This window comes from Sciurus vulgaris (assembly GCF_902686455.1).
Source record: "Sciurus vulgaris genome assembly, chromosome: 1".
NCBI classification, from domain to species: domain Eukaryota; kingdom Metazoa; phylum Chordata; class Mammalia; order Rodentia; family Sciuridae; genus Sciurus; species Sciurus vulgaris.
In genome coordinates, this window is record NC_136461.1 from 14,266,708 (window position 1) to 14,289,959 (window position 23,252).

A 23,252-nucleotide genomic window follows, 5' to 3' on the forward strand; every position below is an offset into this window, starting at 1 on the left:
ATTTAACATAGTGCTAGAAATTCTAGCCAGAGCAATTAGGCACGAGAAGGAAACAAAAGAAATAAAAACAAGGAATGAAGTCAAATTTTCACTGTTTGCAGATGCTATGATCCTATACCTAGAAGATCCAAAAACTCCACCCAAATCCTGCCTAGAGCTAAAAAAACAAATTCAGCAATGTAGCAGGTCACAAAATTGACATACAAGAATCAATAGCTTTCCTATATACCAACAATGAATCTGCTGAGAAAGAAACCAGGAAAACAAGCCCATTCAAAACAGCCTCAAAAACAACAACAACAACAAAAAACCCTAGGAGTGGGGCCTTGGGTTGTGGCTTGGTGGTAGCACTTGCCTAGAATATGGAGGCACTGGGTTCAATCCTCAGCACCACATATAAATAAAATAAAGGTACTATGTCCACCTACAACTAACTAACTAAATATATATACATATATTTATATTTATTTATTTAAAAAACCCTAGGAATAAATCTAACCAAGGAGTTAAAAGACCTCTACAATGAAACTATAGAACACTGAAGAAAGAAATTGAAGAAGACCTCAGAAGATGGAAAGACCTCCCATGTTCAGGATAGGCAGAATATTGTTAAAATGGCTATACTATCAAAAGCAACATACGGATTCAATGCAATCCCATCAAAATGCCAATGATATTCTTCAGAAAACTAGAAAAAAACAGTCCTTTAATAGAAGACCCAGAATAACTAAAGCAATTCTAAGCCAAAAAAAGCAATGCTGGAGACATCACAATACCTGATTTCAAATTATACTACAGAGCTATGGTAATGAAAACTGCATGGCACTGCATGAAACAGACACACAGACCAATGGTACAGAAATAGAGACATAGACATGAAGCCACACACAGTCATCTGATCCTTGACAAAGGTGTCAAAAGCATACTTTGGAGAAAAGACATACTCTTTAACAAGGTTCTGGGGAAACTGGTATGTAGAAGAATGAGAATAGAACTTTATCTCTTTTTTTTCAGGGCTGGGGAGGGGGTGTTACCAGGAATTGAACTTACGGGCACTTAACCACTGAACCACATGCCCAGGTCTTTTTATTTTTTATTTTGAGACATGATCTCCCTAAGTTGATTAGGGCCTAAGTCCTCACTAAGTTTCTGAGGCTGGCTTTGAACTTGTGATCCTCTTACCTCTGGGATTACAGGTGTGCACCACCTCACCCGGCTTAAACCCTTATCACTCGCCCTGCACAAAAGTCAACTCCAAATAGATCAAAGACCTAGAAGTTAGATCAGAAACTATGCAACTCCTGGAAGAAAATGTGGGGTCAACACTCCAGTATAGAGGCACAGGCAACAACTTTCCCAATAAGACCCCAAAGCTCAGGAAATAATGCCAAGAGTTAATAAATGGGAAGGCATCGAATCAAAAAGCTTCTGCACAGCAAAGGGAACAATTAAGAATATGAAGAGAGAAAATCTTTGGGAGAAAATCGTTGCTAGCTACTCTTCTGTCAGAGGATTAATATCTAGAATACATAAAGAACTCGGACTGGGGAGATAGCTCAGCTGGTAGAGTGCTTGCCTCGAAAGCACAAGGCCCTGAGTTCGATCCCCAGTACCGCCAAAAAGAACTCAAGAAAACTTTACACCAAAAAAAAAAAAAAAAAAAAATCACCCAATTAATCAATGGGCAAATGAGTTAAACCAACTTCTCAAAAGAAAATATAAAAATGGTCAACAAAGATATGAAAAAAGTTCAACATGATTAGTAAATAGAGAAATGCAAATCAATACCACACTGAGAGTTCATCTCACTTCAGTGAGAATGGCAGCCATCAAGATTACAAATAATAATAAATGCTGAGGAGGATGTGGAGAAAAGGGGACACTTTTATACTGTTGGTGGGACTGTAAGTTAGTACAATCACTATGGAACATGGAGACTCCTCAGAAGACTAGGCAGGGAACTCCCACCCTCGGACCCCTGTCCCGCCGCTCGGGTTTCTCCTAAAGAATCAAAGGCATCACACCACGGTGATCGGTGATCCACGCCCACCCGTGCTTTAGAGCAGCAGAATTCACAACAGCCAAACCACGAACCAGCCAGGTGTTCATCAGTGAACAGAGAAAATGTGGCCTATTTTACTCAGCCATCAAGAAAAATGAAATTATGTCATTTGCAGGAAAATGATGGAACTAGAAAACATCACGTTTTGTGAAATAAGTCAGACACAGAAGGTCAAGGTCATATGTTTTCTCTCATGTGTGGAAGCTAGAGAGGAAAAAGGAAATGAAAGGTGGGGGTAATCACGTGAAGAGCAAAGGGCGCTCAGCAGAACAGAGGAAGGGGGACCAGGCGTGGGAGGAGGGGCGGGAGGGGAGGTGCTGGCAGGGATATTGGCCGAACTATATTGTCATATCGTGTGCGAATACAAATACGTGACAATCCCACCATTATGCACAACTATAATGCACCAACAAAGAGAGAGGTTACAAAATAAAAAGAACAGTGTCACAAATTCATGGGAATTGTCATCTCCCAGTCAGCCCAGAGGACACCTGGCAGTTCACAAGAGGCAGGGATAGTCACTGAGTCGGTGGCCCCTGCTTTCTAAGGGTGTGCATGGGCGACATCATGATGTTTTCTTGTACATCTACGATCATTCACAATGATTTCCTTGTAAGATGGAGTCTCGCTATGTTGGCCAGACTGGCCTTGAATTCCTGGGTTCAAACAATCCTCCTGCCTCAGCCTCCTCAGTAGCCGGGAATACAGGTGTGTGGCACTATGCCCAGCCTCGATCATTTCTATAACTGCTTTATTGAGATATAATCCACGAGTCATACAATCCACACAATTAATAAGTGTACAGTTCACGCCAGGTGTTGGGACACATGCCTGTAGTCCCCACGACTCAGAAGGCTGAGGAGGAGGATGAAGAGGTCAAGGCAACTCGGTGACGACTCGTAAAGGAACGAATGTAAGGCGGGCGACTCAGTGGTTCTGACGTGTCTACTAAGTTGATCATCCATCATTACAATCTGTGTGAGAGTGTGTGTGTGTACGCACGCGTGCGCAGTGCTGGGGACTGAACCTAGGGCCTTGTGCATGCGAAGCAAAGACTCTACCAACTAAGCTGTGTCCCAGCCCCATTACAATCAATTTTAGAACATTTTCATCACCCAAAAAGCCACCCCAGGTCCGTCTGCGGTCCTCCCCAATCCCCCCAACCTCCAGCGCTCCGCAGTCTAACCTAGTCTATCTGCCCGCACGGTTGGCCTCTTCTGGACTTTCATATCAATGGACGCTCTTCTGTCTGGTTTCTTCTCTTAGCATCCTGTTTCCAAAGGTCATCCATCTATCTTTCTATCACCAAATATATTCCATTATATGGCTGTACCACACTGTGTCTCCAAACTTCGGGGTTATGAATAATGCTGTTGTAAACATTAGTGTGCAATGTCTTTTTCAGTCCTGGCGAGCAAGCCCAGGGCCTTATGCACGCAGGCAAGGGGCTACCCCCTCAGCTCAAGTGTACGAGCTTTTTTGCTTTTGCACCAAGGGCTGAACCAGACACGGTCTCATTCGGTTGACCTGCTGATGGCTTTGAGTATTGCCATTTCACCAGGAGTAAGTCCTCCACTTCATGAACACGACACAGCTCTTGTTTCTTTAGGTCTTAATTTCTTTCAACAATGTTTTAAATTTTTCGGAATGTAAACTGGGCACTTCTTTTGTTAAATTTATTCCTATTTTATTATTTTTGATGTGAGTGGAATTGTTCACTTTATTTGCAGATTGTTCATTGCAAGTATAAAGAAACACAATTGATTTTTGTTTACTGTCCTTGTATCCTGCAACCTTGAAGACCTCATTGATTGATTCTAATTGGTTTTGGGTTTTTGTTGTTGCAGTACTGGGGATTGAAGCCAGGGTGCTTACCACTGAGCTACATCCCCACCCTTTTTATTTTTTAATTTGAGACAGGGTCTCACTAAATTACCCAACCCGGCCTTGAACTTACAATCCTTCTGCCTCAGCCTCCCAAGTAGTTGGGATTTTAAGTGTGATTCCAATTGTGTGTGTGTGTTTTTAAGTGGATTCCTTGGGATGTTCCATATATGAGATCATGTCACCTACAGATAGAGTTTTATCCCCTTCTCCAGTCTGGATGACTTTTATCTTATTCTCTTGCCATTTGCCCCAGCTAGAACCTCCAGCCCAATGTCCAATGGGAATGTGGAAAGCAAACCTCCTTTTCTTGTTCCTGACTTTAGGGCAAAGCATTTGGTCATCTGCCACTAAATACATGAAGCTAGGGTTTTTCGTAAATCTCCTTCATCAGGTTGAAATGGTTCCCTTCTATTCCTAGTTGGCTTATCATTTTTATCATGACAAGTATTGAATTTTATCAATGCTTTTTTCCAAATTTATCAAGATGATCTTGATCTTGTGATAATTGTCATTTATTCTTTTTCTTTCTTTCTTTTTTTAATATGGGGGATTGAACCCATTATACCTTCTAGGCCAAGCACATTTGTCCTTTATTCTATTAATGTGTTACATGAATTGATTTGGGGATGCTAAAGCCTTGCATTCCTGGGATAAGTCCCACTTCAGCAAGCGTACTGTCCCTTAACATTGACTGACTCAAAATAGTGGAATGTACATCTTCAGTGTTAAGGAAAAGGGCTGATTCAAATGTGTACAACTTCAGGGCAAAGTTCAACTCCAGGTTTATGATGAGACAAAGTTCATGATTCAAATGAAGTTGTTTTAAACCATCAAGTGCCAATGTAGCTTAGTAAACTGTGACCTTTGTCAGGTTATTCCATTGTAGGCTCATTTTTTAAAAAATTTGAGACCATGAGTGAATTAGACTGAACTTTCAAAACAGTTTTCATTATATTATAAAGGTTTTTATTTAAAATGTTTACTAAAATATCACACAAGGGCTGGGGTGTAGCTCAGAGCATGCACTAGGCCCTGGGTTCAATCCTGGGCACCAAGAGAAAAGCAAAATATCACACACAGAAAAGTGCATGAATCATGGTGTACAATGAGCGAATATTCATCACGTGACCTTCACAGATCTAGAAAGAGAACATCATCAGTACCCAAAAGTCTCTTTCCGTTCCTTTGAGAAACTACTCTCCACTGTCCTGACCCCTAACACTGCAGATCAGTTTCAACTTTACCTAAGTGCAATCAGTATTTACTCCTTTAGGTCTGCCTGTAACTCATCAGTGTGTTTACAGAATGCACCCATGATGTTGAATATAGGGATGGCTGTTAGTGCTCCAATGAGGAAGTAGACCACGATTTATCCAGTCTACTGTAGATAGGCATTGGGGCTACTTCCAGTTTCATACAAGGTTGAACAATGTTGCTCTGAACATTCTTGGGGAACATGTGTATGCATTTCTGAGCAGCCATAGCGAGGAGTGAAATTACTGGGTTCCCATTTGTATATCTACATGTACCCATCTCACATATTTACACATATGTATGTTTAAATCCACCATTTCAAAGGTAGATCCCTTTGCAGTTGCCTGATTTCTATACTCAAGCTTCCTATCCTTACGCAACCATGCAAATAGCCCTGAAATAAATGGGGTAGGCTGTGCCTTTCTCCTCAAGCAATGCAATGTGGGTCTCAAATCAGATAAATATCTCCTGGCCCTTAAGTTCCCCCAATCACACACACAGATACATGGCCACACCTTCAAAAAAGTTCTATCTGTCTTTAGGGTCTTTCATTCACAGTCAGCTTTCAGGTAAGGAATAGAGGTATCTAAGACTACAGGAACATTTGAAAAATGGCAGTGCCCCAAAATTACCTCCTCAGCTCAGGGATGACTTGGTGCCTGGTTAAAAAATAACCCACCAAACTGCAAATTGATGCAACCACTCTGAAAAGCAGTATGGAAATTCTTCAGAAAACTTGGAATGGAAACACCATTTGACCCAGTTATCCCACTCCTTGCACTTACCCAAAGGACTTAAAATCAGAATACTATAGTGATACAGCAACATCAATATTTACAGTAACTCAGTTAACAATAGCTAAGCTATGGAACCAACCTAAGTATCCTTCAATAGATGAATGGATAAAGAAAATGTGGTACATATATACAATGGAATATTACCTGGTCGAAAAGAAGAATGAAATTATGGCATTCGCTGTAAATGAATGGAACTGAAGGCTATCATGCTAAGTAAAATAAGCCAATCCCCCAAAAAACAAAGGCTGAATGTTCTCTCTGATATTCGAATGCTGACTCACAATGGTGGGGGATGAGAAAGACAGAATGAATCAGACATAACTTTCCTGTGTTCATATATGAATACACTACCAGTGTAACTCTACATCATGTACAAGAGTATGAAGTTATACTCCATGTATGCATGTCAAAATACATTCTACTGTCATGTAGAACCAGAAAGAATTAAAAATAAATAAATAACCTACCAAACAAACAAACCATGTAGACTTTCTTCGGATCCCAATTTGAATAACTAATACAAAATAATGAAGAAATTTTAAAATATTCACTGGGCATTGAATGATATCATGGAGTTAGTGTTAATCTTTTTAGAAGTGGTAATTTTTTTAAGTTGTCTCTTAGAAATAGACACAAGTATTAAATGAATTAATCAGATGTCTGGTTTAAAATAGTGGAACTGGGGATAGGAAGGTTTAAGTGAAGAAAAACAATGCCTATTGGTAACTGTTGAAGCTGGATGATGGGTAGTGGAGTTCACTATATGATCCTATTTTTGTGTATACCTGAAAATTCCATTTTAAAAACAGGACAAGAAAAGAAAAAAGAACCGCTCAGTAATGAATCTGTTTATCATCCACTCCTAACAGCGGCGTTGGGTAAAAGGGCTCTGCCTTAAACCAACCTAGTGACTTTAGGCAAGTCCCTCTACTTCTGGGGATCGCTCATCCGTAAATGGTGACATCTGAGCGAGATTTCCCTTGGGGTCTCAACAAGCCAAGGGCCGCAGAGGAGCCTAAGAGCACTGGGGAAGGCAAGAACTCAACAGGCAAGAACTCAACAGGCAGGCAACTTTAACCTCAGTTCCAATACCTGCACGTGGCCTGGAACACAGCCCTTTCTCGCTTTTACCTATAAAAAATTAAAAGATGCAAAGGGTCTGGCACAGTGATTGATGATAAATATTTGTTTTTCATCTCAATTTCTCGATTTGGCCCAGAACCAGTGACGTCTACATCTAAAACCTGGCTGAACTTGGACCCCTTCCACCCGGTGCAAAGGGCAGGCCAGGTAGAGACGACCGACCGCTCAGGTGCGCACACAGCGCCCTCGCGAGTCGGGTTGAGGAACCGCCGTGGGCCCGGCCCAGCCAGGCCCCGCCCCGCCCCGCCCCCGGCGCTGCGCCTGCGCAGAGACGCCTCCCCAAGTTTGTTGTCACCGGTGTTCCAGACGTTTGTGGCGGTGGCAGCGGGACCGGGTCGCGGCGCCACCATGGCGGTGCGACAGGCGCTGGGCCGGGGCCTGCAACTGGGTCGGTCGCTGCTGCTGCGCTTCACAGCCAAGCCTGGCCCAGCTTGCAGCTGGGGAAGGCCCGGCCCAGCGGCCGGCTGGGGGCGGAGAGCGCCGGGGCCGGGCCCCGGGACCCGGCGCAGAGCCGCGCGGGCTCGGACTCCCAGACCGCTACCGCTTCTTCCGCCAGTCGGTGGTCGGGCTGGCGGCGCGGCTCCAGAGGCAGTTCGTGGTGCGGGCCCGGGGCGGCACGGGCCCTTACGGCCGAGCCGTCTTTCTGGCCTTCGGGCTGGGGCTGGGCCTCATAGAGGAGAAGCAGGCGGAAGGCCGGCGGGCTGCGTCGGCCTGTCAGGAGATCCAGGTGAGCGTGGGCCCGGCTGGCGCGAAGTCCCTGAGCCGGCGGGGCGGGGCTTATGTTGGAGGCGGGCCTGAGCCTGGGGTGTGGGGGGAGCCCTGAGTCAGGCAGGGGCGGGGCTAGATTCAGGGGCGTGGCTAATGGATGGACCCTCTTCCGGGGTTGGCTGGGCTATGGTTAGGGGTGGACCTGAACCAGATGGGGCGTGGCCAGGAGCCGAGGCAAATCTGGAGGCAAGCCCTGAGCCGGGAGGAAATTGGGGGTGGGTCGGGGGCGGGTCTTGAGTCTCCTGGTTTGGGGCGGGGCTATTAACAGGACCCTGACCTGTGATTGGACATTTCCAGGGTCGGGGCACTAGACTGGACTGGACTAAGTGCCTAGGCGGATCTTGGGTGCAGGATTCCGAGGGTGTCGATGGAGAGGACAAGAGCCTTGAGGTGGTGGGGGCTAGGGAGAAAGTTAAGGTCCAATTTTGAAACGTACTGGAAATTCCTTGGAAATCACCAGTTAAGGTTGATAATATTTCATCGTTGCGGATGTCTGATATGAGACCAGCACCTCCCATTTATTTTACTGTTTTCCTTCCTCAAAACAGTAGATTTTGGAAGATGTGCTGCTAATTATAGCTCCAGTTACACCATGGCAAGTGACTTTGTATACTTCTTCTAAAAATTTAATGATAGCTAAATTATAACACTCATTTCTGAGATAGTTGTCATCCCTAATTTTTTGGAGGAGCACAGGTATTCAGATGAAGTGACCTGCTCAATTTTCTGAGCTAATAAAGGCCGTGGGCTGTGGTTTTCTAGAGTAAGTGCCCTTAACCACTGAGGCAGGGTGCCTCGCGGTGCCGAACTATTAGTAAGTGACATAGTTGAACCACAATAGAAACTATGCATGGCAGGAAAAAACAGACCAAACAATTAGCTAACCTGTATAGAGTTATCACTAGCAACTGGATATGACACATAGGGGTTCTTAGATTTTTAAAATGCTTAAAATAAACAGCCCAGAGACCTTTGTTTCTGCTCAAAATGCAATAGTCAGGGCCCTCCAGACAAACGAAACCAAAGGGGTGTGTATATTTAGAAGGATCTATTTTAGGACTTGGCTTCCTGTGGGCTGGCAAGTCTAAAATCTGCAGGATAGGCCAGCAGGGGCAGTCTGCAGACCCAGCCAGCCCTGCATTTCAAGTCTGAAGACTTGGTGGCCAGAATTCTGTCCTCTTAGAGGAATGTCAGTACTTTTCCTGGGGAACTTACTGAGTGTAGCCCTGCATTTTACAGGTTGGGGCTAAGACAGACATGCCTAAGGACACAGCAGGTTAAGGACCAAGCCGCATTTCTGGTTTCCAGCCCAGTTCTAGTTCCTCATCACCAGAGTGTCTCATGTTTGAGTTCTCACAAGTTTGGGGTGACAGGTGACATCTGGCCTAATCCTCAATCTCAATCCTTGTCTTTTGCCATGACTTAACTGACAAAAGTGAAGGGTGGGAAATTTCATAAATTCTGCTTAAAATTAAAGAGACTTTTTCTTTTTCCTTTCCCAGCTTACCATTCACACACCCTTTTCTCCTCCTGTGTCTTAAATTTTTAACTACCCATTAATTTCACATGAAAAATTCAGGAATTTGACTTCTTTTGAACAAAATCACCACATCTGACCATTCTCGTACTAAAGTTCCCATGTAGTCAGACTGGAGTAGAATCATGACTGTTCCCTGTTCTTAGATGAAGGCAAGTTTTTAAAAGTTTATTCATAAACAAGGCAGAAGGCATGAGTTTATTTTGCAGAAGAGGAGATACAGGTGCCAGACAGGCATATGAAAAAGATGTGTGAACATCTCTAGCCACTTGAGAAATGCACATTTAAAACAATGAATTCTATCTGCATATTTATTAGAACTGATAAAATAAAAAATAATGACAATACCAAATGCTGGTGAGGAAGTGGAGAAACTGGATCTCTTCTGTGTTGCTAGATGTAAAATGCAAAGCCATTCGGCAGTTCTTACAAAACCAAAAGTATATTTGCCATACCACCCTGTCATTGTAGTCTTAGGCATTTACCTGGAGAAATGAAAAACCATGTTTACACAGAACCTGTGCACAAGCAGATGCTATGGAAAACAGTATAGCAATTCCTCAAAAAATTAAAAATAGAATCAGCATGTCCAGCAATTCCATTGATGATACACCCCAAACACTTTAAATCAAGGACATGAACACATTCCAGTTCATAGCAGCATTGTTTACAGTAATCAAGAGATGGAAGTGAACCAGGTGTCCATCCACGGATGAAATGGATAAGAGATATGTATGTACCCATAGAATGTAATTCAGCCTGAAAAGAAAGGAGGTTTTGACATGTGCTACAACATGGATGAACCTCAAGGATAAATAGTGTATGATTCCACTCATAAGAGGTTTCTAGAGTATCAGATTTGTAGAAAGTAAATCATTTGTTATCAGACACTGAGGGAGAATGGGAGAGCTGTAGTTTAGTGGATACAGAAATTCAGTTTGCAGCATGAAAAAAGTTCTGGAGATGGATGGTTTTGATGGTTACACAGCAGTGTGGATGGGCTCACTGCTGCTGAATCCCACACTTAAAAATGGTAAGGTGGCGGAGGCCAAGGCGACAGGATCTGAAGTTCAAGGCCAGCCTCCGTAAACTTAGCGAGACCCTGTATCAAAATGGAGGATGAAAAGAGCTGGGGATGTATCTCAGTGGCAAAGCGCTCCTGGGTTCAATCTCTCAATCCCCAGTACCACTGCAAAGAAAAAAAAAAAAAAAGATGGTAAACTTATGTTGTCTATATTTCACAACTTAAATAAATAAATATAACTTTTAAAGAAGAACCTACACAAAATGTCATAATAGCATTATTCATAGTTTTTTAAATGTTAAAAGCAGCCCAAATGTGCTTCCACAGGTGAGTGGTCACACGAACTCAGGTACGTCCATGATAAATTCCCTACATAGCAGTAACACTACTCCCCTGCAACAACCTGAATGGCAGTATGCTTGGAAAAAGTCCCGAGTGTTACACACTGCGGCTCCATTTCCGCTAAGTCCCTTGACATGGTTAACTACAGAGGTGGCGAAACAGGTCAGGGGTTGTCCAGGGACAGGGGCCAGGGCAGGGCTGGTGGCGCAGGTACATAGATAAAGCCCAGAGGGTTCTTCCATGTGTGAGGGAACGGTTTCTGCAGCTTGATCGTGGTGGCGAGCACGTGAACCTGCTGAAATTGCACAGGGACACCACGCTGCAAGTTAAAGAACAGTGGCAGCTGAGTAAGGGCTGTCACTATCTGTGTGCCAATGTCATGCCCAGGGTTTGATATTTCACTACTGCCACGTAAGCTGTCACCAGTGGGAGAAGCTGGGGAAGGATGCAAAGAAACACCTCGTACGATTTTTCACAACTTCCTGTGAGTCTATAATTATTTCAAGATAAAAGTTTTATACACACACACATACACACTTATAGAGAGAGATTTCTCAAAGCATGGTTGATATGCAATCACTGTACAAATATCAGTTCTGTATAGAGTTTATAAAATTACTGGCAAGGTAAGATAAACTTGAATTTTTATTAAACAGTTCAAAGTTATAGTGAAAGTGGACAGTAGCTTAGTACTTAGGAGAATTCCGGAAGGAAAGCTGCTGTGGGCTGGACATCAGAGATGGTTATAGAGAAGGAAGCACTTGAGTTGGTGGGTGACTCAGAGGACCGGGCAGAGGTGGGATGTAGACATGGGGGGCAGGGGACAGTGTAGCAGGGAGAGGTGTGGACATGCACAGCCAGCCTGGCAAAGCTCTGGGGCCGGGCAGTCATCCATTGGTATCCACAGGGGATGGGTTCCAGAACCCCCTTCAGATACAGAGTCCTTGGATGCTTGTCTTCATAAAATGACTGTGTTTGTGTACAATCTATGTACATTTTTCTGCATACTTTAAATCATCTCCATAACATAAATTGTTATAAACTATATATAAACTTATAAATTATAATAACTTATAAATGCCACGTTTATAGAATAATGACCAAAAAGTGTCCATGTTCTGTTGCAATTGCGATTTTTTCTGAGTACTTTCCATCCGCGGTTGGTTGAATCTGGGATGCAGAGCCTGCATACACAGAGGCTGGCTGTAGTCAACCAGCCCCTGGTGGGTTGGGAATGAATAGTGTCAGGTGAAAACAGTGTGGTATGAGCTGCCCTGGAGCCAGCAAAGGGGCCGTGTGATCATAGGAAGCGTGGAGCTCGGTGTCCCAGAGGCGCTGCCTAGCTGGGTACCAACTCTGCAACCTGGTGCTCCTGCATGATTGGCCAATGAAATTGGAAAAGGGCATCAGCAGATCAGACCAGCGGAGGGCACAGGCAGAGCCTAGGTGACTGGCGAAATGACGTCACCGCCACCTGAAGCGGGGACAGCCCAGATGTGGGGAAGGCAGCGCTCTCTTCCCAGGGCCGCCCAGCACAGCCCTTGCTCCCAAGCAGAGTGGGCGGGCAGAGCCCTCCCAGGCAGAGATGGGAAGACGGGACTTGATGACAGCTCTCACCCCCTGGTCTCCCCAAGTGGCTCCCAAGTGAGGTCACTGTTGCTCCTGCACCCGTGGTAGGCAGGCGAGGGCTTCCCAGAGGAGCTGCCTCCACAGATGCTGGAGTCTGAGCCAGCAGGTTGAGGGCAGCCACGGGGCGTGTGCCGCTGCAGGACCCAGGAGCCCTGGCCTTGTGGCTGACTGGCTGTGCTCTGTGCTGGGTTCCAGTGGATGACCTCAAAGATACGAAGGAATGTTGAGGAGGATTGTTCTGAATAAAGAGGGGCAGGATGGCCTGAGCTCAGGACAGCAGTCAAACCCACATGGTCACTTTTATTGACCCCGCCTCACTGTCCCTCCCGACTGTGCCCTTTCCCCGGGCATGGCAGGCTCCTGGCCCAGTGCATTCTTTTCTCCTTACAGGCAATTTTTACCCAGAAAACAAGCCAGTGCCTGACCCACTGGACACGCAACGCTGTGCAGGGCTTCAGGCTGGAGGACTACCTGATAGGACAGTCCATCGGCAAGGGCTGCAGTGCTGCCGTGTATGAAGCCACCATGCCTGCACTGTCCCAGCATCTGGAGAAGGCAAAGCCCATCAGGCCTCTTCCAGGGAGAGGCCCGGATGTCACCCAACAAGGAGAGGAGAGGGAGCAGGCTCCGGGGCCCCAGCCTTTCCCTTGGCCATCAGATGATGTGGAACATCTCGGTAAGGAAGGGCCGTTCCTGTTCCAAGCAGGTGTTTCTCCATATGCCAATCATGGTGGACCTGGTGGAGTTTTTTTCCCTGGAAATACCTAGGAAAAGACACGTTCTCCACACACAGAAAAGGGGCCTAGTGTGGTTAGGCTTCCTCATCCTCTCTGGAGAGTCTGAAGCTGCATTTCTCCAATTATAAGTGCCCACAGCCACCTAGGGATCTGGTTTAGCAAGTCAGGATGGGGCCACAGAGCCTGAGGGTCTTTACAGCAAGCTCCCAGGTGATGCAAGGGCTGCTGGTTAGTAAACCACACTCGGAGGAGCAAGTGCCTAGACGACATTTAGTTCATTTCAGGTCACCATATGGCCGCTCTCTGCTACCCCTTCTGTGACCCTGCCTCCTGGAAAGGAGGAACCCTGCTCCTCTGCTGTGAACCCCGTAGCCCCACCTCCAGATTGAAGGCTTGCTTGTCACCTCCCGGCTCTCAGCTCTGGCAAGGACTCAAGGCTTTGGAAGATTTTTCCACCACAAACACCAAAATATTTCTATTTAATTTTTAACCTTGCCATTGCAAGATGGGTCCAGAAAAATTAATCAAGACCCAAAGTTCTCACTCCTGCCCAAAGCATCCCTCCAAGGCTAAGGAGGCAACAGCTCATGCTGGACCTGGACCTGCAGGTTTCTTGGTAAACTTGGGGTATGAAGGTTATTAGACTGTTGCGCTCCAGACTGGGTCAATAGCCCGCAAGTAGCCCGAGTCCTTTGCACGTGAAAACCTCCAGTCGTAGACTCAAATTTCCACTGGGGGGGTGTGGTCGATGTCACATTCACAAAGCAAAGGACTGTCAATTGTTATATGATTTCTTGGTGCTTAACAAGCCACGTAGTCCTGAGAGTTGTTCATAATGTAATGAGTAAGATCAGGTGCTCTTCTTCCTCCTGGGGTTCTGTGTGTGGGGGTCAGGGAAGGCTGCCATGATCCTGAACACCTTATTCGGTTGGAGTTTTTCTAGCTCTGGTCTGTCTGCCAAAGGGAGCCTGCAAATGGAGACGTAGTGACCCAGCAGTTTTGAGCTAGTGGTGGCCAGAGGAATCCATGGGAGGAAGAAGCATCCATGTCCTGACCATGCTGACCTCTCCTCCTGCCCCCAGCACCCTCGACTACCAAGGGGCCTGGGAAACGTCCTCTGATTTGGCATGGAGAGCACCTCCCCTCTCTCTCCCAGAGGGAACTAGGTTGGCTTGCTGCTGCTTATCTTATCTTGAAGGTCAAGCCAAATCTAGGCAGCAGTTGTACTGATCCGGATCACAGGCAGGCTTGGAACTCTGTGCCCCACTTCGTCCTGTGTAACTGGATGAACTATGGATGTGTTCCAGGCGGGCTCTTCCAGCGAAGCCATCTTTAGGAAGATGAGCCAGGAGCTGGTCCCAGCTAGCCGAGTGGCCTTGGCTGGGGAGTATGGAGCAGTCACTTACAGGTGAGTGTCCTCAGCCCTCACAGGTCGGAGCTCGTAGTGGTTAATAAAGGCTTGCTCCAACCACGTCATGGATAATGAATTTTCAGTTAGTGGGTGATTTGGTTTGGGAAGATTGAGGATCTTCTGAATCCAACTAGTGATGCAAATGGCTAATTCACACTGGAGCAGGTAAGAGAAGGGCATCCACACATGCCCCCTGGGAACGCGGGGAAATAAATCAGTTCTGATTCCTAAGCAGTGCACAGGTGGAGCGCCACCTAGTGGTGAAAATGACTCTCCCCATAGGGGGGAAGTTCCAGTTATATCCGCAGACACCTAATGAGGCCAAGAGTTTTTTGGTAGGGTACTAGGGAAATTGAGGAGCACTCGGTCACTGAGCCACATCCCCAGCCCTATTTTGTGTCTTGTTTAGAGACAGGGTCTCACTGAGTTGCCTAGCGCTTCGCCTTTGCTGAGGCTGGCTTTGAACTTTCGATTCTCCTGCCTCAGCCTCGCAAGCAGCTGGGATTACAGGCGTGCGCCACCGCAGCGGGCACCAAGAGCTTTTTAAAAAGCGATGTGAACCCAGCCAGGGCAAAGCACAGTAAGTGCTAGAAGAGCACATGCTGGGTTGCCAAGGGAGGGGGACACTATAGGGCAGGGCCCCCTGGGCCTCGCTGGGGAACAGTCTGAGCTGTCCTGGGAAGGATGAACCGGCATTTCCTGGCAAAAGAGCAGAGGAAAAGGTGTTCTGGGCAGAGGGAGGAGGGGACAGCAGCCCGGCTTCAGCTTCGTCACTCCCGTCAGCAGGTCTCAGTGAAGCCTGCGCTCACGCTGGGGACAGAGGAGACACCTGTGCTCCCCTGATGCCTGTATGGCGCCACTGCTGCTCTGGGTTCCCGGGAGAGCTGCTTTAGAGGTCTCACTTCTGTCAGAGCAAGAAGCCAGAGATAGGAAGCTGAGCTCCAGGTGGAAAGCCTCTGGGGCCGGGGCCGCTGTGTGGCGAGCGCCCTGCACCATGGCAGCAGTGGCTGAGGTGGCTGAGGACTGGGCTCTCCCCACAGCGTCTGCAGGCGGCCCCTTCTGCTGTCAGCTGACGTGGTGCCGCCACATAGCTGTGACCATGGTGACATCGCCTGCCCAGACCGCCCACCTGCCGCTGTCACCCCCTGGCTGTTGTCATGGCATCGTCACCACTGGCTTGAGGTCAGGGTGCCTGTGTCGATGTTCTGTGCCCAGCCGTACCGCAGCGCCACGCTGTGTACCCGGGCGCAGAGAGACAGGGCCGGCAGCTGTACTGGCCTCAGTGCTGCTGTGCGCTCGGGCCCTCGCCACTGCCCACCTCACGTCTCGTCCTTCCCCGGGAGCTCCAGGGCCTCCTGGGGGTGCGCCTTGCTCAACCTGGCTGCTGCAGGTCGGGTCTCCCTTGGGACCCGCCCCACACGTCTCCCGGGCCCAGCCCACAGTCTGCCTCAGAGCTGCCTTGACACCTGCCTGGGCCCCACGGCTTCCCGCTGTGGGCCAGGTTCTCCTCCTAGTGCAGTGACCTGAGGGCAGGAACTGTGCTGTGTGGAGTAGGACCAGTGACCCAGGAGAAGGCGCAGCACAAGGTCACACCACGGACGTGTCCACAAGGCCCAGAGTGCGCAGGGACGGGCAGGCCTCTGCTCTCCGTGTTGTCGCTGCTCATCTCTGACCTGCCGCGCCCCCCTCTTTACCTCAGCCTCCTTGCTTCCTCCATGGCCCTTCTGCTTCTGCCAGCCTGCGGCCTGCTCCCATCTTGGCTTTCCATGGCTCCATCATATTCCAGGTGTCCTTCTCCTCAGCTCCATTGCTGACTGGCCAGCTTCCCCGTCACACTCCTAAAGAGAGAAGCTGCCTGTCCTTTTCCCACTAACCACTTGGATCTCGGATGTGCCATCCACTCACTGCCCTTGGGGCAGGTCACCCTTGGTCCAGTCAGCAGGCAGAGCCACCCTATCCAAAACGTGGCTGCTGAGCCTCACCAGGGCCGTGGGTGTGGGGCTTCCTGGAGGAAGAGAGGGCCTGGCAGGCAGGCGGTGGTCACTGCTCCTAACCGCTTCTGTGTCCACGGCAAAGTAGAACCACAGAGGTGACTGAGGGGGGGTCCCTGTCCCTGCAGAGCTAAGATCGTGAGTGGATGCCCCTCTCCCGTTAGATCACAAACCCACAAGGGTTTGTCCTCTGATTAGCGCCACAGCACCCTGGCATGGTGACGAGGACACGGTGTGAAAACAATAGACATTAGTTGAATCAAAAATTGTAGCAGCCACCACTTGCTGTTGCGCTACTGACGTGACTTAGGTGCCCTGGTGTTTCACTACCTTAGACCTGGCGCTTGGCCCTGGGCCAAGAGAAGGCAGGGAACTTGGCCAGGACTCACGGCACGGGCCTGCACCAGGCCGAGTCCAGGGTCTCTGCACCACTGTGTTCTGCCACATGGGATGGACGGACAGATGGAGGGAGGGACAGATGGGCTGAAGGAGGGACTAGGGGAGTCATAGAATGTGGCGAGCCATCTGCACTGAGGTTTGGACCCCAACGCCAGGTACAATACCTGGAACATGGCAAGCCTGCAATAAACATTTGGTAAATAAATAAGTGAGTAAATGAAAACCTGCTTTTGCTGTGGCCTTAGATCATTATCTTCCAACTGCTGTCTCTGATACATTGTCCCATTTGGCCGAATAGAAAATCCAAGGGAGGGCCCAAGCAGCTAGCGCCTCACCCCAACATCATCCGGGTCGTCCGCGCCTTCACCTCCTCTGTGCCGCTGCTGCCCGGGGCCCTGACCGACTACCCTGACGTGCTGCCCCCGCATCTGCACCCTGAAGGCCTGGGCCACGGACGCACGCTGTTCCTCGTCATGAGAAGTAAGAGGCAGGGCCTGGCAGGGCCCAGGCTGGTCCCTGCCCTCAGAGGTTTCCCGGGGGCTTCCGGGAGAATAAGCTGAGCAGAGAGAGCGTGGACCCCAGAGAAGCCTGCCTTTGGGATGAGTTCTTGGGAAAATGAGGTGCTTCTCCGTGGCTGGCACTTCCTCTTTGCCCTCTGCGTCCCGGCTGCCCAGCAGGTGTTTAAGGGCTCTGCACCGTTCAACATGGGGAGCCGCGGTGATTCCTAATCTCTGGGTAGTGGGCCGGTGGGAACCATGAGAATATGTGAGAAAAAGGAAATAAGGAGCCCCAGGAAGGGGACGAGGAGGGTCTGATCCTAACTGACCTCGGTGCTGGGGATCGTGCTGTGTGACAGCCACGGATTTTGTCACTTCCCACCAGCTACCCCTGTACTCTGCGCCAGTACCTGCGCACGAACACTCCCAGCCCCCGCCTGGCCACCATGATGACCCTGCAGTTACTGGAAGGCGTGGACCACCTGGTCCAGCAGCGCATCGCGCACAGAGACCTCAAATCCGACAACATTCTGGTGGAGCTGGACGCAGGTAGGGGAGCTGCGGCATCAGGGCCCTCGGGGTCCATTTTGATTTTTATGCTGTGTCTTAAGCCATCGTGTCCTCACTTGGCTCCATTCTCAAGAGCCAGGCAGCCCCTCCTCCAGAGGCAGGCTCTGTGACAGCCCAGGTCCCCCTCCATTGCCCACTTCTGGAACAAGAATCTAGTGCTGCAGTTCTTCTCGAATAAAGCAGATGAGAGGGGGTCCTTGGCTCAACAGGAAAGAAAGAAGTTTTCCCACAGCAGGAGTTGTCCAAACGCCAGCCCAGCTGCCCCTGCAGACAATGAGCCCCCACCCCTGGAGGCGTTCTGGTAGGAGCCACCTGCCTGCCCGGACACTGCAAAGGGGATTCACACACCTGGTGGATTTTTAAAAAAAATTTATATATGTATGTATTTCATTGTTGATGGATCTTTATTTTTATCCACTTATTTATATGCAGTGCTGAGACTGGAACCCATGCTAGGCGAGTCTCCACCACTGAGCACGACCCAGCCCCCGATGCATTTTTGAACTAGAAGATTTTAAAGAATTAAATGACTAAAGGAACTAGCTTTTTAAAGAAACCATGTGAATTCTTTTTACAGATAACTAATTCCTAATGCACCTGTTTCTTAGGTTTATTCGGATTTCAAACTCAAATCCAAATCTTCTGGGATATAAGTGTCCTTTGGGATCATTGGAGTCAAGACAGCTCCTTTGGTCTGGGACGACCCCAGTTACTAGAAAATTAATTACTAGAAAGTTATTAGATGGAGCCCAACTTTTTTTTTTAATTTATTTTTATTGTAAACAAATGGGATACATGTTGTTTCTGTTTGTACATGGAGTAACAGCATGCCATTTGCATAATCATACGTTTACATACGGTAATGATGTTTGATTCATTGTTATTTTTTCCTTCCCCCCCACCCCTCCCACCCCTCTTTCCCCTCTATACAGTCCCTCCTTCCTCCATTCTTGCCCCCCTCCCACCCCCCATTATGTGTCATCATCCACTTATCAGTGAGATCATTCGCCCTTTGGATTTTTGAGATTAGCTTATCTCACTTAGCATGATATTCTCCAATTTCATCCATTTGCCTGCAAATGCCATAATTTTATTATTCTTTATAGCTGAATAATATTCCATTGTATATATATACCACAGTTTCTTTATCCATTCATCAATTGAAGGACATCTAGGTTGGTTCCACAGTCTGGCTATTGTGAATTGAGCAGCTATGAACATTGATGTGGCTGTATCTCTGTAGTATGCTGATTTTAAGTCCTTTGGGTATAGGCCGAGGAGTGGGATAGCTGGGTCAAATGGTGGGTCCATTCCAAGTTTTCTAAGGAATCTCCACACTGCTTTCCAGAGTGGCTGCACTAATTTGCAGCCCCACCAGCAATGTATGAGTGTACCTTTTTCCCCACATCCTCTCCAACACCTATTGTTGCTTGTATTCTTGATAATCGCCATTCTAATTGGGGTGAGATGGAATCTTAGTGTACTTTTGATTTGCATTTCTCTTATTACTAAAGATGGTGAACATTTTTTTATATGTTTGAGTAGATCTTTTTATATGCTTGTAGATCTTCTGTGAAGTGTCTGTTCATATCCTTAGCCCATTTGTTGATTGGGTTATTTGTATTCTTGGTGTAGAGTTTTTTGAGTTCTTTATATATTCTGGAAATTATCACTCTATCTGTAGTATGAGTGGCAAAGATATTCTCCCACTCTGTAGGCTCTCTCTTCGCATTGCTGATAGTTTCCTTTGCTGAGAGAAAGCTTTTCAGTTTGAATCTATCCCAGTTATTGATTCTTGCTTTTATTTCTTTTGCTATGGGAGTCCTGTTAAGGAAGTCTGATCCTAAGCCAACAAGGTGAAGATTTGGACGTATTTTTTCTTCTATAAGATGCAAGGTCTCTGGTCTGATTTTGAGGTCCTTGATCCATTGTGAGTTGATTTTTGTGCAGGGTGAGAGATAGGGGTTTAGTTTCATTCTGTTGCATGTGGATTTCCAGTTTTCCCAGCACCATTTGTTGAAGAGGCTATCTTTTCTCCATTGCATATTTTTGGCACCTTTGTCTAGTATTAGAAAATTGTATTTATTTGGGTTTGTGTCCGTGTCCTCTATTCTGTACCATTGATCTACCTATTTTGGTGCCAATACCATGCCGTTTTTGTGACTATTGCTTTATAGTATAGTTGAAGGTCTGGTATTGCAATACCCCCTGTTTCATTCTACCTTCTACGGATTGCTTTAGCTATTCTGGGTTTCTTATTCTTCCAGATGAATTTCATGATTGCTTGCTCTATTTCTATAAGGTACGTCATTGGGATTTTAATTGGAATTGCATTGAATCTGTATAGCACTTTTGGTAGTATGGCCATTTTGACAATATTAATTCTGCCTGTCCAAGAACGTGGGAGATCTTTCCATCTTCTAAGGTCTTCCTCAATTTCTTTCTTCAGTGTTTTGTAATTTTCATTGTAGAGATCTTTTACCTGTTTGGTTAGATTGATTCCCAAGTATTTTTTTTTTTTTTTGAGGCTATTGCAAATGGAGTTGTTTTCCTCATTTCCCTTTCAGCTGTTTCATCACTTGCGTATAAAAATGCTTTAGATTTATGCGTGTTGATTTTATAGCCTGCTATTTTGCTGAATTCATTGATGAGGTCTAGGAGCCCAACTTTTATCAAGTCCTTTGGGGACTCTGTGGGCCTTTACTTCTTGAAGGCACCTCCATGTCCCTGTAGTGGCCCTCCTCGTCCCTGTAGTGGCCCTCCTCTTCTGCTCTCTGGTGAGCCGGCTCCATCCAGGCCTTGCTGCTGGTCTGCACCCCTGGGCCAGCACAGTCCCTGTTAGCCCACTTACCCATGTCTTGGTGGCTCTCATGGGGACCTGGGAGGGTGTCAGAGCAGGTGGGGGAGGGTGGGCGGCTTACCTCTGCCTGCTCCTTCGCAGATGGCTGCCCCTGGTTGGTGATCTCCGATTTTGGCTGCTGCCTGGCTGACGAGAGCGTCGGCCTGCAGTTGCCTTTCACCAGCTGGTATGTGGATCTGGGCGGGAACGGCTGCCTCCGAGCTCCAGAGGTGAGTCTCGCTGTGCACATCCTCTATCAGCACAGGGGTTCACCACGTTCCCCAAGTGACAGAGAGACGCGAGGTTCCTTCCCTGCCACTGTGCCCTAACCCGGGTCTCCCTGCATTCCCAGTGCATCCACTAGGCAGCCTCAGCGGATCTTCTAGGTCTGAGCCAGAAGTCACTGAGTCCTGGGCTCCTTGAGAGTTCAGATTAGCCTCTGGCTTAGGGGACACGCAGGAGCATGAACCGGTAGAACTGCCAGTGCTATGACCTCTCACCCTCTGCTTCCGGAGCAGGTGTCCACAGCCTGTCCTGGCCCCAGAGCAGTGATTGACTACAGCAAGGCCGACGCCTGGGCAGTGGGAGCCATCGCCTACGAAATCTTCGGGCTTGCCAATCCCTTCTATGGCCAGGGCAGGACCCACCTTGAAAGCCGCAGTTACCAAGAGGCTCAGCTGCCCACACTGCCTGAGTCGGTGCCTCTGGACACCAGGCAGTTGGTGAGGGCACTGCTCCAGCGAGAGGCCAGCAAGGTGAGGCTGTCCCCCGGCTTTGAGGGTGACCGTGTGGATCTCAGTTCACGTTCTAGAGCACAGTCAGGCTTGGGCAAGCGCTAACGTGCCAGGCAGAGCCTCTGTGTTACACAGGTAGAGGCCCAAGTCCAGAACCAGATCGATTTTGAGTGAACAGGAGCAGGGGAGCTGTCCACCAGATCGTGGTCAGAATTCCAGCAATTCGATTCTCCTTGGCTTTTTTATTCTGTTTTTCGCCATGCCAGGGATTGAAACTGGGATCTCACACACGCTGGGCAGGTGTGCTACCACCTGGCTGCAGCCCCAGCTCTTCTTGGCTCGTTTAGTTTCTTTTTTTTTTTTTTTTTTGTGGTGCTGGGGATCGAACCCAGGGCCTTGTGCTTGCAAGCACTCTACCGACTGAGCCATCTCCCCAGCCCTTGTTTAGTTTCTTAGTGACTCAGAGGGAAGGGGATGCGCTTTTGAGAAATGGTTAATGGAGATGTAACCTACGCAGAGCGCCAAGATCTAATCAGGCAGAGGTGGGGAAACAACCCCAGAAGGCAGATCTGGACGTCTGGGCCTTACTGTAGAGACACAAGGCCAGTCTGTCTGCTGTCGCGCTGCTTTCTGCTGACCTCTCATGGCCCAGGGCCTGCTGTCTTGATCACAGCAGGTGCTCAGTGAAGGCTTGTTCAACTAGCATCTAAACCCAGTTATGAAGTGAAGTAATGAGAGACTACATAACCCAGCCTGGTACAAGGGATCAGGCAGAGCCTTGTGCCCAAAGGCTGTGCCAACACTGCATGTGCCAACATTCATACCTAAACACGTGCGGAAGCCTGGAGCCCAGCCAGAGCTGCCAGTGCCAGCGAGGGAAAGGTTTCAGGAAGGGGCGGTACAGGGGGAGACGGGTTGGGGCCAGAGAAGGGACAGTAACAGAGTAGGCTGAGTGCCTGTCCCTGCTGTCCTGAGCCTCAGCTTCCCTTCCTGTTGCAGAGACCATCTGCCCGAGTAGCCGCAAATGTGCTTCATTTGAGTCTCTGGGGCGAGCAGGTTCTAGCCCTGAAGAATCTGAAACTAGACAAGATGATCCGCTGGCTCCTCCACCAATCGGCTGCCGCCCTGTTGGCCCACGGGCTGGCGGAGAAGAGCTGCGTGGAAGCAAAGCTGAAGGTGCTGTTCCTGGCCAACCTGGAGTGCGACACGCTCTGCCAGGCAGCCCTCCTCCTCTGCTCCTGGCGGGCAGCCCCCTGATGGCTCTGCGCCAGCGGGTATTAGTAAAAGGACTCAGCGGCATCGTGTGGTGATGGTGTGAGTGTCAAGGGAGGGCGGGTGGAGGTCAGAGGACAAGCTGGGCAGAGGGGCTGGTCAGCCAGGGAAGGCCTTGGGTTTGGCAAACGGCGGGAACACCTGAGTCAAAGTTCAGCTGGCTACTGACTCCAGCTGTGCGTGTGGGTTTGGACGAAGCCTATAGCCTGAGCCAACTCAGGTTCTCCTACCTGCAAGATCAAGACGCTGGTCCGTATCAGGGGCGCTCCAAAGAGCTCTCCAAACACGTGGGGCTGTCTGAGGGCTTTATTTATGGACACTGAAATTTGATTTTCACGTGTCACCAAGTTTTATTCATT

General features: G+C 48.2%; 1 protein-coding gene across 1 annotated transcript; it reads left to right on the forward strand.

The window, feature by feature from the left end:
- The first annotated feature begins 7,411 nt into the window (after positions 1-7,411).
- Positions 7,412-22,920, forward strand: LOC306667802 (serine/threonine-protein kinase PINK1, mitochondrial-like). The gene is given in 10 exon segments (XM_079150590.1): positions 7,412-7,613; positions 7,615-7,870; positions 12,834-13,096; positions 13,098-13,119; positions 14,488-14,588; positions 17,280-17,468; positions 17,864-18,027; positions 20,990-21,117; positions 21,406-21,642; positions 22,621-22,920. Coding segments are annotated over 10 exon segments (1,740 nt in total). The 5' UTR covers positions 7,412-7,491; the 3' UTR covers positions 22,879-22,920.
- The last annotated feature ends 332 nt before the right edge of the window (positions 22,921-23,252 follow it).